This window comes from Typopeltis vanoorti, chromosome 18 (genome assembly GCF_054136105.1).
Source record: "Typopeltis vanoorti isolate ZY-2024b chromosome 18, IOZ_Tvanoo_1.0, whole genome shotgun sequence".
NCBI lineage: Eukaryota > Metazoa > Arthropoda > Arachnida > Uropygi > Thelyphonidae > Typopeltis > Typopeltis vanoorti.
This window is the reverse complement of record NC_143566.1, coordinates 52,494,612-52,511,040: the sequence shown is the minus strand read 5'-3', so window position 1 is coordinate 52,511,040 and position 16,429 is coordinate 52,494,612. Positions and strand designations below refer to the sequence as shown.

Genomic DNA, 16,429 nt, shown 5'->3' with positions numbered 1-16,429 from the left:
TCGATCCGAGTTTCGTACCTGCCTATTAAAACATAAAGGGATTTACCATCCCCCCCCCCTTTCTATTAACATATTCACCGGTAAAATAGCCTTTCGGCTTATTAAATTTATATGCCTTGGTTTATTTTGACTGTCTCATATGATAAGAGTTAAACACTACTACTAATTACTTGATATACTCATTTTATTGTACAGTCTAGATGTACTGTCAAGTTATTTTATCTGATGCATGAGAATAAGAAGTTTTATTTATATTTTTTTTTATTCACAACTAACATATTTTAAAAATTAAAAATATCGAATCACATTACAAAGCATCCATCCATAAAAGTATTATGTACTATAATGTAACACACCATATCAGGGATGAGACCTCATCTTTTTATCCTAATAGTTATTATCCTCGGATGATTATATATTTCCACTTAATTTTTCACAGACAATATATAACAGAAAGCAGCAGAACATGAAACTCTCTTGAGGTGTCCTGAGATTTTTAAGGTAACTGAATTCCACTGAAATGATCAGCAGGGTTAGTATATGAGTACAGCCATAACAGTAAAACTATTTTAAGTTCCTTTATAGCACATAACTATTGTTAAGCCAATTACTGAACAATCAATTTAGACATGAAAATTTTGAAATATAAAAGTTGTGCCATTTGCAATAATGTTATTTACAAATACTGATACTTTAGTTACAGAGAATCCATCACCTCAGATATGATATTACCTTTATATAGCTCTATGAGACTAATAATTCTAACACATTTTCCAAACATAATATATAAACAGCCATCATATTTGAAATAATTGAGAAAATATTCATTTTCCTGTTAATTTGTTTAAATTCATCTGTGCTATTACTTAAAATTTATCAGTTTTTTTTTCTCCAATTCAATCATAGGTTTCTTAACAACACCTTTAGTGAAAACATCAATTAATTACTTCCAAGATATTTCCTGTTGATGTTTGGAAATGTACAAGTTTCTTTTTCTTTCTTTTCTTTCTCTTTTTAAACATCTAAACTCTCCTAAATCCTACTAAGGAGAAAAACAAGTTCAAAAGCTGAATTCCTTAATGAAGATATCTATATATGCAATAAAGAACTTCTCCTTAATGCAGTATTTTCTCCCAAACAAGTGTAGCTATAGTGAATGGAATGATGGTAGTATACACATAGATGTATGTATGTATGTATGAATATATATATGAAAGAATTCTTTTTTAAGTGATGATGATTATGATGAGTTAAAAGTGGGAATACTATAAGATTAATAATCCACTCCAGATTCTCAGAGAAAAAACTGTGTTGACAAAAGAAAGTCAACCATGGAGGTGCACTATACCACTACTGGCAGTATTTAACAGAGAAATGAATCATCTTACACCAATGTGAGCTGATCAACTGCTTGCAGTTCTGAGAAGAAAATTATGATCTTTAGATTGGAGGCAGTCTATTGTCAACTTTATGACCATTTATTGAAAATAGCCATTATTCTGATGAAACATAAAGGTCTTCTTGCAAGTGATACTGGAATTTACTAAAACACATCATAAATCTGTCATCTTCTGTCCTTAGTACACTAAAACTTCACATAAGACAGCTGAAAACAGTCTATTCCATCGACTTGGAACACCATATGCTTTGACATAAACATATCTTCCTTCTAGAACACCAGGGCATTCAAAATGCAAGTCATGCCGAAATAGTGCATTATTTAATCGAGATATGGAAGCACACTTCTTGCCACTTGTAATATTCTCCAGTCGTGGCTTGTCATCCACATAAACAGTTAATTTCTCTAAGTTATACAGATAGTCTCGATACATATTGGCACGATCTAGAATGGAAAAAAAAAAATGAATGTACACACACACACACATATATATATATATAATATCTAGAAAGGTAAATATACCTAGCCACATTATTATTATTATCATCACTAGACTTCCATGGCATCAAAAGACTCCTTATGAGAAGTCATGATTACCAAACACAATGCTCATCAAGCAGTAATTTAAATTCATTTAGTGTTTTTGCACTAATCACATACTTGGGCCATATATTACATAGTCACCCATCACTCGTCCAGCAAAAATCTGCTTCTTATTTCCTTCTCACACCCACCTCAATTAACTTCCTGGGATGATTTCTTGGTCTGTTCCTACCCATACCACTTTGTAACAAATCTCTTCTGCATTAATCTCAAGCTACTCATCAGCTTCTGTTTCACTCTACAAATGATATTTTCTCAATCTTTAATTATATCCAAATGTTGGATATGAATTTTTATCCAAAATTCTAGAGATCTGACACTACCTTTGTAATTCTTCTCTGGATCTTTACCAAAATCATATTTCCTCAAAAACCAGTGACCAAATTTGATACACATTGTGTTTCAATTATAGTGTATTAAAGAGTTGCTATTTCATTTGGATTCATAGGTCTGATTAATAATCTCAAACTCAACAAAACTGAAGAAGGCACCATCAATGTAAAAAGCTAAATGGAAATAGGAGGTGCTACTAGAGAAATTACTATGCATTTATTTATTTATTTATTTATGCTTATGGCTATATGAAACTGGTAAGTGAAGAGTACAATCACAATTTCCAGTAACAAATGATGAAAATCTTAACATATAAAAGTTCATTACATAAAAGGCACAACCAGCTTTCTAAGTCTTTCCTTTTTTTTTTTTTTTTAATAAAGCAAAAGTAACTTGTCATAGTCAAGCCAGGGGCAATTATCATCCTACTGTAACAGGTATGACAAGGTTGCATGTTCTCACAACACTTCACAACATAAATGTAGCTGTATCCTAGGTTTAATTAGAGAGCAGTTGTGTCTTGTGTGAGAAAACTTGATCCATTAAAGGGGGCCCATTTCACATTACATCATCTTCTAACACGAGGAGGAGTTCTATTGATACTATGATGAGGACTGAGAGTGACTACGAGAATAATGTCTTTGTGGTGAGACGCGAACCGTGATCTTCTGTTTCCTCCATAACCACCTCCACATCAACTACAGGTCAAGGTGAAGGCTGGAAAGCCAATTTAAGGCCTCATCCGTCACTTTGTGGATGTCCTGTAGACCACCACCGTGAAATTGGCACCTTGAGCAGTCATACACAATATGAGTAATCGTCTGAGCCACGGGAGAACAATCACAATAAGGGTGATCTGACAGCCTCCATTTATGTAGAAGGTAGTTGCATCTTCCCCGACTAGTTCTGATCCTGTTTATTGATGACCAAATCTTCCTAGGAAGATCATAACCAGGTTGCAGAGCACAGGGATCTTCTACCAGAAAGCCGTTTGTTGGTAGATTGTTGGACCAGTGTTCTCTCCATATGTCAGATATTGATGGCAGGGCAGCTGAAGAGAGTTTGTCCAGAGAGGCTTTCTAGATTTGAGGCGTAGACTAGGTGGGTTTATGAGTCTGATGTAGGGGCAGGAGTGGGTTGCTCACTGCTTTATTAAATTCCTTAATCGAGACTTGTCTTTTCTGTACGTGTGGTGGAGCAATGTTAGATAGAACAGGCAGCCAGGAGAGAGGGGGTGCTTCTCACTATCCCACTAATGGTGCACATGGTAGAGTTTAGCAGGGTGTCTATAATGTTAGTGTGTGTACTTCTTTCCCAGACAGGGGCACAATATTCTGCTGCAGAGAACTAGGGTCATCTAGTGCAGATGACCTTAGAACTTCTGCACCACAACTCCGGGTTGTTCCAGCAAGCCTTGAAATGATATTATTTCTGGTTTTAATTTTATTGGAGTGGTTGATGATGTGCCTTTTATAGGTGAGGCTCACCCCAAGGTATTTTGGGTGAGGCTTGTGTTCTACCATTTTTCCACTGAAAGAAAGGGTGAGTTGTCGATTCGCCTCTGCATTGTACAGGTAGAATACTGAGGACACTGTTTTCGCTGGATTGGGCTTTAAGTACCACTGCTTAAAGTACTCTTCCAGGGTGTTCAGGTCTGTATTCAAAGTTGATTCTAGGTTGGTAAAAGAGGTAGATTGATGTAAGATCGCTCGGTCATCGGCATACATATACTTGCTTGATCTGGTATGAGGTAGATCATACACGTAGATATTAAAAAGTATAGGGGATAACACAGAGCTCTGAGGAAGACCGTTGTGAAGGAATCTGGGCCTGCTCTTTTTTCCGCCAATATGGACTCGGATCTTTGTTGGAGAGAATAGAATCAAAAAGTTGTAAAGTTTTTTTACACTTTATAATATTTCCTAGTTTTAGGAGGAGGCTCCTGATCCAGACAGTGTCATAAGCAGATATTAGGTCAATGAAAGTGGCTCCAGATTTAAGTTTCTTCTGGAAGCCTGCTTCAATTTGAGTTGTCAGGGCCAGGACCTGGTCACAGCAACTTCTTTCCGGCCTGAAGTCAGCTTGTTCAGTCAGGAGTGCTCTTTAGATGAATGGTGAAATTCTTTTAAGGAGAATTCTTTCAAAGAGCTTAAAGGTGGTGCAAAGCAAGGAGATAGGTCGCAGGTTTTTCACATCATTTGGATTTTTCCCTGGTTTGGGCTTGGCAATTATTTTGGCTTCCCGCCACAGCTTTGGTAGTTTACCAGTCATGATGATTTCTGAGAAAAGGGCAGCCAGCCATGTTTGGCCATGTTGACCAAGATGTTTAAGGAACTCAGGGAGTATGCCATTCACTCCTGCAGCTTTGCCATTGTTGGTAAGTTTTAAGGCTATTTGTACCTCTTCCTGAGATAGTGGGTGTACGAGTTCAGGAAACTCGGGTTCCATCCTCAGGATTTGTCTGGTGGAAGCTTGCACAGCAATTTTCCTGGTAGAACTGGGATGAATCTTGGAGGTTTTCAATAAATGGTTAGCCATTTGATCAGGAGTTATCTCTGTTGTTTTGTGTGTTCTTGGCTCTGCTCCACCTAATTTTCTCAGAAGTGACCAGCTTCTCCGACTAGATGTGACGAAATTGAGTTCAATGATGGTTGAGATCCATCTTTCCTTTCTGTTTTTATCCAGGGTTGATATGAGCTCCTTAGCAATAGTTGGCTCTTCAGATTCCTCATATTTAGCTAGGAGTTCCTCACTTTCTCTACTCCAACATGGGATATATTGTTTTATGCATGCATTACAACAAATATATCTTCCTGATATCTTCTTTAACATTTTCCTTTCAAAGATTCTCAAGCTATCTATATCTTCTTGTGTTGTTAATGGTCAAGTTTCACATCCACATGTTGTTACAGGTCTTATAATTGTTTTATAAAGTTTTAATTTATAATTACAATTAAGAATTTTATTACTCATTAACTTTTTATAAATATAATAACACTTATTTCCAGTCATGATTCTACTATTAATTTCTTCTGATGTATCATTGTTTGTTTTATTAATGAACCTAAATATTTAAAACTATCTACAACTTCAAAACTGTATTCACCTATATTATATCTTGTAATCTTTTTATTTATTGCCTTTCCACATTGCATATATTTATTTTGTTTTTACTCCTAGCTTTCTCTGCTATTAACTGCATTGTCAAAATCTGTTGAATTTAGAACTCATTTAGAAAGAGCAATGGACAACATGAAGGATGATGGAAAAGGAATATCAGTACGTGGGATGAGAATTAACAATCTGAGATTTGTGGATGACATTGTTATTATTGAAGAAGACGACGAAAGAGAACTACAAAAAACACTGAAACTGTTAAATGAGGAAGGGAAGAGATTTGGACTTGTTATGAACTTGGAAAAAACAAAGACAATGGTATTTGGTGAGAAGAACATGAAACAAAAGATACAAGTGGATGGAACTGATATAGAAAATGTAGAACAATTCACATATTTTGGAAGTAAACTGATATATGACTTGGACTGTAAAAAAGAAATAAAGATCAGGATTGCAAAGGGAAGAACAAATCTGAAGGCCATGGATAACATCTAGAAAATTAAAGCGATCAGTCTGTAAATGAAATTAAGAGTACTAGAAACATGTATCTTTAGCGGTGTACTGTATGGATCTGAAATGTGGGTAATAAATAAGGAATCGAGAAAAAGTATTTTGGCATTTGAAAGAACTTGTTACAGGAAGATTCTAAGAATAGGATGGGTACAGAAAATCACAAATGAAGAGCTCCATCAGAAGATACAACCAATGGAGAATTTAATGCGGAAAATTATACAACAGAAGCTGCAATTATTTGGACATATCGACAGAATGAGCGAGGATCGGAAGATAAAGACATTCATGTTTGGTATTATGGATGGTGTAAAGACCGTACAGAGAGTGGATAGACAACATAAAGGACTGGTGTGGAATGGGGTTACAGAAACTGCGACACTGTGCACTGGACAAAGAAAGGTGGAAGAAGATAGTGAAGGAGACATTGGACACCAATGGGCAGTTTGCCCATGGTTTGTGATGATGAGGCTAAAACTCATAAAGAGTTGTAAAGTTAGAAGAAGAAGAAGGTTTCCAACGTGTGAAAAGGGTGCAAAGAAGAGTTACAAATATTATATCCAAATTATGAGAACAGCTGCAAGTATGTGGATTACAGACTCTGGATAACAGGAGAAAGAGTGGTGATATGACAGAGGTCTATAAACTTCTGAATGGGTGTTATAGGATATCGTCTGATGAAATTTTTCATTATATGGAAGGATGAGGAAATAACACTGGAGAATCCATGGAAGTTAAGTTTGTTTGCAGTCAAGAAAGGGGTAAGAGATAAATTTTTCCCTCACAGAGCAGTGAGTGAGTGGAATACTTTGCCTTTAGGAGTAGTGAGTACATCTAGTATGAATGAATTTGAGGGAAGGTATGAAAGGTCCTCTGAGTGATGCATACCCTCCCTTGATGAGTTATTGACTCCCTGAAGCTCTCAGATGATAATAATAATAATAATAGTGGGTGTCAGTGTGCTGCCAAGGTATGATAATGATGAGTTGAGATGGAGAGCCAGAATTGATGATATGCTAGTTGAACAGTGTGAGGAGAAGGGAGTGCAGTTTGCAAATGTATGGCATGTATTTGAGGGAAGAATGGAATTATACAGATGTTATGGATTGCATTTGAATAGCTTTTTTGCAGTGTGTGATGCAAGCAAGAGATGAAGTAAAAGAACAGGAGAGTGGTATGGAAACAGTAGTAGTGTGGCAAATGAAGAGAGAATAGGAATGCAAGAGGAACAGGGAAATAAGGAGTGACAGCATGGAGAACAGGAGAAGACATTACATGGGGAGAGGGGAGTTGAAAATAGTAGTGAGTGTATATATGGGGATGATCACTATAAAAATGGAATAGATCAGAATGTGAGTGGGGTAGTTGAGAATGAGCAGATCTATGTGGTAGGCAATGATTGGGCAAGGGCAGGTGTGGTGGTGAAATTGTTATTCATCCCAAAATCGTTGGAATAAGTGAAACATGGTTGAATGAAGATGATATCCTAACAAGAATAGAAAAAGAAAGGTACAATGTTTTTCTTGAGGATAGAAAGGACAAAAAGGAAGAGAGGGGGAGGAGTACTGCTGATTGATAGTAGGGTGAATAAACATGTGGAAAGGCTTATGTGTTTTTCGTACATGTTGACTAATTTTGATGGTAATATATCAAAACACAGAAAGATAAGTAAATAATTATTTAGTGACTTATTGCTGATATTTCACTGGTGTTATAACCAGAATCTTCAGAGCACAAAACACAGTTTGTCACAGTATGCGAGACTACAACAACATGGTGTAATAATGGGACTAGTTTGAAAAATTGTAGCAACAACACAAAGACTAAAGTCCTAATTAGGCATCCTCTATGTTAAAAAAAAAAAAAAAAACAGAGAGAGAAAGCAGGTACTAGTTATGTCTTAAGATGACTGTCTCCCAAATCTTAGGCAAATTTATGCAGCCATATTTGTTAAGATTCGGAGTATGTTTTAAGGCTTCTGTGCAGTACTTTTGTTTTCTTCCAGTTGATCCTGTGTGCAGGGGTATCCAAAGCATAGTCTGCTAGGCACGACTTGCCATAGCGATAGTGCCGGATGTATCTTATGTTCACTGATGCAGATGTCCACAGTTCTTCCTGTTCGATCGCAGTAAGTTTGATCACATGAGCAGGGTACTTCGTAGACTCCTAGATGTGATAAAGGAGAGATGCTGTCCTTGGGTGAACGGATGAGTATTGCTAATTTGACACACGATCTGAATGCAGTGCATAGTTGATGTTTATTGAGAACTCTAGATATATTTTCGATGTGCCTTTAATGTATGGGATGGTGACTGTTTTGTTGTAGTTCTCTGTGGTGGATAGCTGGAGGGGTTTCTTGGGAGCATTTAGTATTTTGTCTATCTTATGGAGATAATAATCATTGGCTAAAAAGGTGTAGCATAAGTGAGCCAGTTCAGGAGCATTGTGATTGGAACAGATTGCTCTGTGGGTTAGCATTTTTAAGATACCATATTCTACATACAGTTTTAAGATACCATACTCAACAATGCTCTTGTTTCTGAACTGGCTCACTTATGTCACACCTTCTTGGCCAATGGCTAATCTCCATAAGATAAATAAAATACTAAATGCTCCTAAGAAACCCCTCCCACTATCCACCATGGATAACTACAACAAAACAGTCACCATCCTATACATTAAAGGTACATCAGAAAAGATATCTAGAATTCTCAATAAACATCAACCATGCACTGTATTCAGACCATGTGTCAAATTAGCAATTCTCATCTGTTTACCCAAGGACAGCATCCCTCCTTTATCACATCCAGGAGTCTATGAAGTACCCTGCTTGTGAAATCAAGCTTACTACGGTCAAACAGGAAGAACTGTGGACATCCGCATCGGTGAACATAAAAGATACATCCGGCACTATCACTATGACAAGTCGGGCCTAACAGACTATGCTTTGGATATCCCTGCACACAGGATCAACTGGAAAAAAACAAAAGTACTGCACAGAAGCTTTTACAAGTCAGAGAGATGGTTCTTAGAAGCAACATAGGCCTTGAAACATACTCTGAATCTCAACAAATATGCTGTATAAATTTGCCTAAGGTTTGGGAGGCAGTCATCTTAAGAAATAACTAGTACCTGCTTTTTCTCTCTCTCTCTTGGTTTTTTTAGGACTTTAGTCTTCGTGTTGTTGCTACAATTTTGTTGAACTAGTCCCTTTGTTACACCATGTTGTTGTAGTCTTGCGTACTGTGAAAAAACTGTGTTTTTTATGCTCTGAAGATGCTAGTTATAACACCAGTGAAATATCAGCAATAAGTCAATAAATAATTATATACTTATAATTCTATGTTCTGATATATACTGTCACAATTAAACAACATTAGCACAATTCTTAATAAATGGAAGAAGAAGAAGAGCAATTCAAGTCCATTATACAAGTGCAGAACTAGAACATGATGCAGCTAGTTATGGCCTAATTTGTATTTCCAGAAAAGTCATTAAGGATAAGTATGGCCTCTGATTCTTTATAGAGCAACACTAAACTTTTATTAAAGTTAGGTCTTGGATTAAAAATCTACTTGCATGTTACAACACAGTAACTGAAGAGTTGGAAAAAGGGAATGGATTTACCACAATAGTGCTGGACTTGACCAAAACACTTTGAGAGAATTCCACAAGGTCAAGGATATGGGGGTTATATAAAATCAAAGGGATGGGTATGCTAAATAGGCTTGTGGCATGGATAGGAGAGTGACTAATTGACAGGTATCAGAGAGTAATGTATGGAGGTGCCAGTTTCTGAGAAGGAGGGTGACCAGTGATGTACCATAGGATTCTATACTTGAGTCATCATTTAACTGATTCAAGTTATTTTATTAATTAATGATAATTACAGTTCATGTAGACAGAATAATATACAATTACATACTGATGATACAAAATTGCATCAGGTGATAAGAGGCATACCTGATTCAGAATCTCTGAAGGCTGACTTGAACAGACTGATTCTACAGAAAAATGTTGCTTGGTGAAAGGTTATGCTGAGTATTATTGATCCTTTTTTGATATCAGGGAGATCTACTGATTCTCCATCCCCTGATATTATTGATTTTTTCAATATGCCATCCATGCTGGCTACCTCTCTTGGAAGGATACCATATATAAGCAAAGAGGGTAGAGCTATGGGCTCTCCTTTCTCTCTCTTCCCCTCTAGCCAATTTCTATACAGAACATTTAGAAAAAGATGCCCTTGATACTGCTATTCTCCAACCTTCTATCTGGCTAAAATATACTATTTTGGCTACATGGCTCAGACACATTAGACACCTTTCTCCTCCACCTCAACAGCCAGCACCCCAGAATCCAATTCACCATAGAAAAAGAAAATAATAGCTTGCCTTTTCTAGATATTCTAATCATACGTCTTCCCAGTGGCACCCTTTCTTTCTCAGTTCACAGAAAACTCATCCATACTGGTAGATACATAAACTTTCCCATTATCCCCCCCCCCCCACCCAACAGTATGTTGTCATCAAAACCTTTGGCAAAAGGGTCTCCAACCTATGTTCCACCTAGAGCTCCCTTTCCGAATTCTCCTTTATTTGCCAGACCTTACAATGCAAAAAAGATTAATAAATAGGTTTTTCCTCGCATACCTTTCAACAAACAGACAACAGAAATGCTATTACTATTCCCTATATCTGAGGTACTTCAGAAAAAATAGCCAGAACTTTAACTTATTATGGTCAAACGGGGAGATCTGCCAACACAATATGCCTAGAAGAACACAAGTAATACACCTGCAACCATGATTATGGTCAGTATGGTCTAGATCAGTGGTCGCCAAAGGGGGCGATATCGACCTCCTGGGGTCGATATGACATTGTTAGGGGTCGATTCGGGCTCAGGGATCAACAGAAAAATATAAGACATCATTGTATGGGTAATATTTAATTTGGTTAACTTGGATTACCTCCATGACAAAAGACATGGAGGTAATGACAACGCAATTAAGAGTGAATCGTGGGATCAGTACCTGCATCTTACAGGTCCATGAATAGGACCTGTAAGATGGAGTAAGGTCATGAAAATAGTTACTGAGGCCAATCAAGTAGGCCAAAATGACGTATTTACTAATAAACGGATGTTGGTGGTTCCTGCCGGCCGGCGCAGTGGGAGCGAGATTGCAACATGTGCATGGTTCTTATTTACTGATACTTACAAGTATTCAATCCCAGTCTCATTTTTGCGCATCGACATACAAGTGAGCATTAATGTTCTAAAATTCATCAACATACATATTATAATTCAATCATTATTCATTCACGAACTAAACTTCTCTATGTTGAAGAGTTGAGCAGCGCTGGTAGTAATACCAGTAGTTTATTAATATCACTAGTACTACCAATGATATTACTAGTGATAGTAATAGTAATAGTAATAGAATAATATATACTATATTATACATACAATAAACACTGTAACTATAAAATAAACAATCTAAAAACTCACATAAGCGTCTTTTTTTGCTTGTCCTATTATAATTACGTAATAGTAAAATATAGGGGGTCGATAAAAAGTCAAGAAACACTTGAAGGGGTCGACGGGCAAATGACTTTGGCGACCCCTGGTCTAGATGATCATGCTTTGGATACCTTGCACAAAATCAAATGGAAAAAAACTACTATGCTTCACTGCAACAAATGTAAACTTGAAAGACTTTTCCTAGAATCAGCAGTAGTTTTGTTAAACCAGCCTAATCTTAATAAACATGGTTGTGTTAAACTTCCCAAGATTTTGAAAACTTTAATTCTTAGGCCTCCCACCTAACAGCTAAGGCTAAACAATACCCATAGAAGGCCCCTCGTAGGGCTTTTAATCTTTTAATCTAGTTTTTTCTCCTTATTGTTTTGAGTGTTTTCTCTATGTGCCTTTACAATTTTGAGATTGTATCCCTGACGATATCTCTGTGATAGAGACAAAATACAGGATATAATAAACTTGTATTTTATTGTTCCCTGTGTGTATTCATCCCATTAAATCTAAAATGATATATGAAATTATGTAGTCTATGGTAAATGGGATAAAGAACTCAGTGTCATCCCAGATGAGTAAGGATGATCAGAAAGCAAGTGATGTTGATTCTTCACAGGACCATTGCCAGATTAGATTTCACTATGAGGCAAACAATTAAATACTGCCCCTGATGGATTATGAGACAAAAATATAAGAAAATCTCCAATTGCTATTTTTTTTTTATTACAAGAGAAACATTAATGCAAAATGATTACATAATAATATTAATTAAATGTTTGCTCTATGGGGAAATAACACAATAAAACTGTTTATAAGCTCTTCTAAATTTAAATTATAAGCTATGTCCACCTCTATTGATATAGTTGCTAGCCCAATCAATCTTTCTTAGGTCATTGCTGTTTGCAAATAATTTTTAATCAGTTTAAGCTTGGAAAAACTTCTTTTCGCACTTCTACACTAACAGGAATTGTTAGCATAGCGACGCCGCCTACCACAATATGGCTGAAAGAGCGTCCTTATTAAGCCAGACCGTGAGGCAGGCTGCCTCTATACTACACCATGTGAATGGTACTGATTCTTCACATGCCATGTGGTGAGCAAATGGAATAAGCTACCAGTGATCTTTAGTGACTGTTTTCAAGGAGTGGTATGATAATTATTTAGGCTTTGGAAGCAGTCAATAGAGATCATCTGTTAGCTTATTGCATTCACCCACCACATGCCATGAGGAGAACTAATTATAATAAATTTAGTTTAATCCTTTATCCAAGTGTGTGCAAACAAAGTTTGCGTGTGAAAGTATCTTCAGGACTGGGGTAAAGTGGTACAACACCGGGCAACTCCTTGCAAAGGTGGAGCAAGCTACCAACATTTCTCTAAATCCAGAGTAATTTAATAAAAAGGTGGCACACCATTTGGCAGCTCCTATAGGAGGAGATGACCTTGCTAATGCTTCTGCCTGGTATCTCCATTTGGGCCTGGCTCCCACTGAAGAGACCTTAATAAAGGTCGAAACCAGTCTGGGTAGTGGCCCTTCCCTTAATGCATAACATTATACATATCCGCAAGGAGATGTGTTTTGCATTATGGGAGATACTGAGATAGGAGTGTTGGTAGCTTGCTCCACCTTTGCAAGGAGTTGCCCGGTGTTGTACCACTTTACCCCAGTCCTGAAGATACTTTCAGGCACAAACTTTGTTTGCAGAACACACTTGGATAAAGGATTAAACTAAATTTATTATAGTCTGACCAAGTGAAAAATAAACATTCAACATCGAGAACTAATTATATTTGCTTCCTGACTACACCCTTACTTGAATTCCAGGGATTACCCTGAGTTAATCTTCAGGGACCTTCCCTTCATGAGTCCCTAGAGGTACCTATATATCAATAATAATGAAAGCATTTGGTATTTCATATGATACACACTCATGCCCAAATGGAAATTTTATTCCTACCTTTATACTTACCCTGCCCCTTTCCTTGCCACGTAACAATAACAACACCTCTAACAAGCTGACGCAGACGCAAGTCAACCATCCAAACAGGAGTGTCAACGTAGTAGTTATCAAGAATTGCACAGCGGTGTAGGTGTGTATCCATGTCTCCATCAACTGCATAGGAAGAATGCCCATACTTCCAACCAATCCAGGAATGTCTCTTATCATTTACCCACGTTTCTCTGTTATAAGCCAAGTTTTCAACTAGAAAAATAGTTCTAAATTAATCATATACTGATCTGTTCATAACTATATCAATTCAAAATATTGTTTTATTATTAATATAGCAAAAAAATATATAGGTTATTTTAAAAGGGAGAGCATTATTGATCCAAATAGGGGAATAATCTGATTTCAAAACACACAATATTGCATAAAGCTATAATGATGACAGAGATTAGTTTCAAAAGAAGTTGAAAACTTGAGTAACTCTAAAATACTACGGAGAAATTGGTCTTTCTGTATTATTATTATTATCAGACCTTCCATGAAAAACATGATTCAATTCAGATGGACCAACCCTAACTATCACACGCACACTATGTTTGTTATACAGTATTGCCTTAAATTCATTAATTGTTTCCATAAGCCATTCTCTAACAACATATTCTGTTCACACACTATGCAAAAAGAACAACTCCACACTTCTTTAATATATCTCTGTCTCTTATATATATAGAGCTTCAAGGCAGCCCTTGTTCTTTTTCTCAGCCACACTCCTTCTGTGAGTAATTTTAACTGTATTTATTATTATTATTGTTTTAAATGTATTTATTATTACTTAAATATAAGGAGTCAATAGGCTTCCCTTCGGCAATGTAACATTATTTAAATTAAGGGGATATTAAATCCCACATTGTTTCAAAACTGAATGAGAAACTCAAAGATCGGAATCAAAGAGTTTCATGCCGAATATAGTAAACTATGAAAGTATCGGCGACTACTAGCATAAGCTAAAGCACGTAGTACAAAGTACGTAGTACAAACTAGGGCAACTCGTAGCAAAGAAGGTTAAAGCTCTGATCACTATTCTTAGTATTTTCCATAATGTAAAACCCATCTCCTATGAGATGTTTGATGTTATACATTATGGTGGGAGATCACTACCTAGACCGGTTTCGACCTTTATTGAGGTCTCATTAGTGAGTAGGTAGACCAAATTAATACCAAGGGTATAGCAAAAAGAACTTATATACTTTGCTATTTGAGTTGTCAAAAAGGTGCAGCCATTTGGCTCTTTATATTTAAGTAATTTAATGGGTGCAACTTTTTGACAACTCGTATAGCAAAGTATATAAGTTCTTTTCACTATACCCTTGGTATTAATTTGGTCTACCTACTCACTAATGAGACCTCAATAAAGGTCGAAACCGGTCTAGGTAGTGATCTCCCACCATAATGTATAACATCAAACATCTCATAGGAGATGGGTTTTACATTATGGAAAATACTAAGAATAGTGATCAGAGCTTTAACCTCCTTTGCCATAAGTTGCCCTGGTTTGCACTACGTACTTTGTACTACGTGCTTTAGCTTACACTAGCAGTTGTCGATACTTTCATAGTTTACTATATTCGGCATGAAACTCTTTGATTCTGATGTTTGAGTTTCTTATTCAGTTTTGAAACAATGTGGTATTTATTATTATTTTTTTATGTATTTATTATTATTATTTTTACCGTATTTATTATTATTATATGACATAAATCCCTTGGATTTATGTCCCATAATAATAATAACACCTCCAAGGGATCCAAGGTCTCATCACAGGAGAGCACTCTACTCCACACAACCCACTATCAGAGTCTCTACTGGTATTTAGTAGGCTTCACCTCAAAAAGACGTATCAATGTTTCAACCAACTCCTGAATGATAATGTGACAGCATGCTTCACAAAATAGCAATACCTCTAAATCACAACTTATTGTAGCCAGACTTATGGAAAGGTATTGTAGATATTATTGGGAATGAAATAAAAAATATAGAATTTATTACTCCTGTATATTTCTTCTTTGTTACAAGGACATCATGAGAATATCCTTTTATTTCTCCTCAATGATGTGCTTCCAACAGGAAAAAATATAAAACAGTAATAAATTTTAGATTTTTTAAAAAAAATTACATGAGCTATCTCTTATTTAATTCATAATAATAGAACAGTGATTGTCTTCTCCCAATATACTCTGGGTCATGGGAGTAGTACAGCCAAAACCTCCTGCAATGGGAGAGGCCTTCACCCTGCAGTGAGTAGAAAAAAGGACGTAATTTATTATTATTATTTTTAAACAGAACTTATCGTACATTAATGCTGTTACTATTACTATATATAGAAATTCAAATTTAATTGTAATAGAGACATTAATTTTTTATAAACTTTTTTTGAATTTTTCTCTAAATTGTGAGTAGTATATATCATCTTATTCCCCTGCATTATCAACAAAATGTATTTAGTATTTGCCAATTTCTCCTACCTGGAGCAAAATTACTCTTATCAGTAAATTTTGTTTCATAAAATATGCTAATGATATAATCATTAAATAATATGGCAGAAATCATCATATATGATTATTATTGTTATTAATACAGGTAATGTCATGGAGATCAAAGATTCATCAAGGGAGATCTAAACTAATCATTATTTACACAGTATTATTATTATTATTATCAAGGACTCAGTTAGAAGATCCCTTTGTCACACAAGAAAGGCGTTTTTGTTTTAATAATATGCTAGCCTTTTATAATAAAGTTACAAGAGAAGTAGATGAGGGAAAAGCATATACTGCCATTTTCTTGGATTTGGCAAAAGCACTTGACAGGGTGCCACATGATAAGCTGATATTTAAGTTGCAGCACATGGGTTTGGATGTCAGGTTGGTCAACTGGATTCAGGATTGGCTGTCCGATAGGTATCAGAGAGTTGTGTATGGTGGGGCAG

General features: G+C 36.1%; 1 protein-coding gene across 3 annotated transcripts in view; it reads right to left on the bottom strand.

Moving 5' to 3' along the window:
• Positions 1–237: 237 nt before the first annotated feature.
• The window catches only part of LOC150096671 (lactadherin-like), a 331,206-nt gene continuing 315,014 nt past the window's right edge, over positions 238–16,429 (bottom strand). For 2 of the 3 annotated variants that reach the window (XM_090408188.1, XM_090408189.1), the window contains 2 exons: positions 13,465–13,698; positions 238–1,843 (listed from right to left, as the gene is read on the bottom strand). In XM_090408188.1, the coding sequence (XP_090264314.1) occupies positions 1,578–1,843; positions 13,465–13,698 (500 nt within the window). In that variant the 3' untranslated portion in view covers positions 238–1,577. Of the gene's footprint in view, positions 1,844–13,464; positions 13,699–16,429 lie in introns of those variants that run through there. The other variant, XR_016549807.1, reaches the window with a different exon arrangement.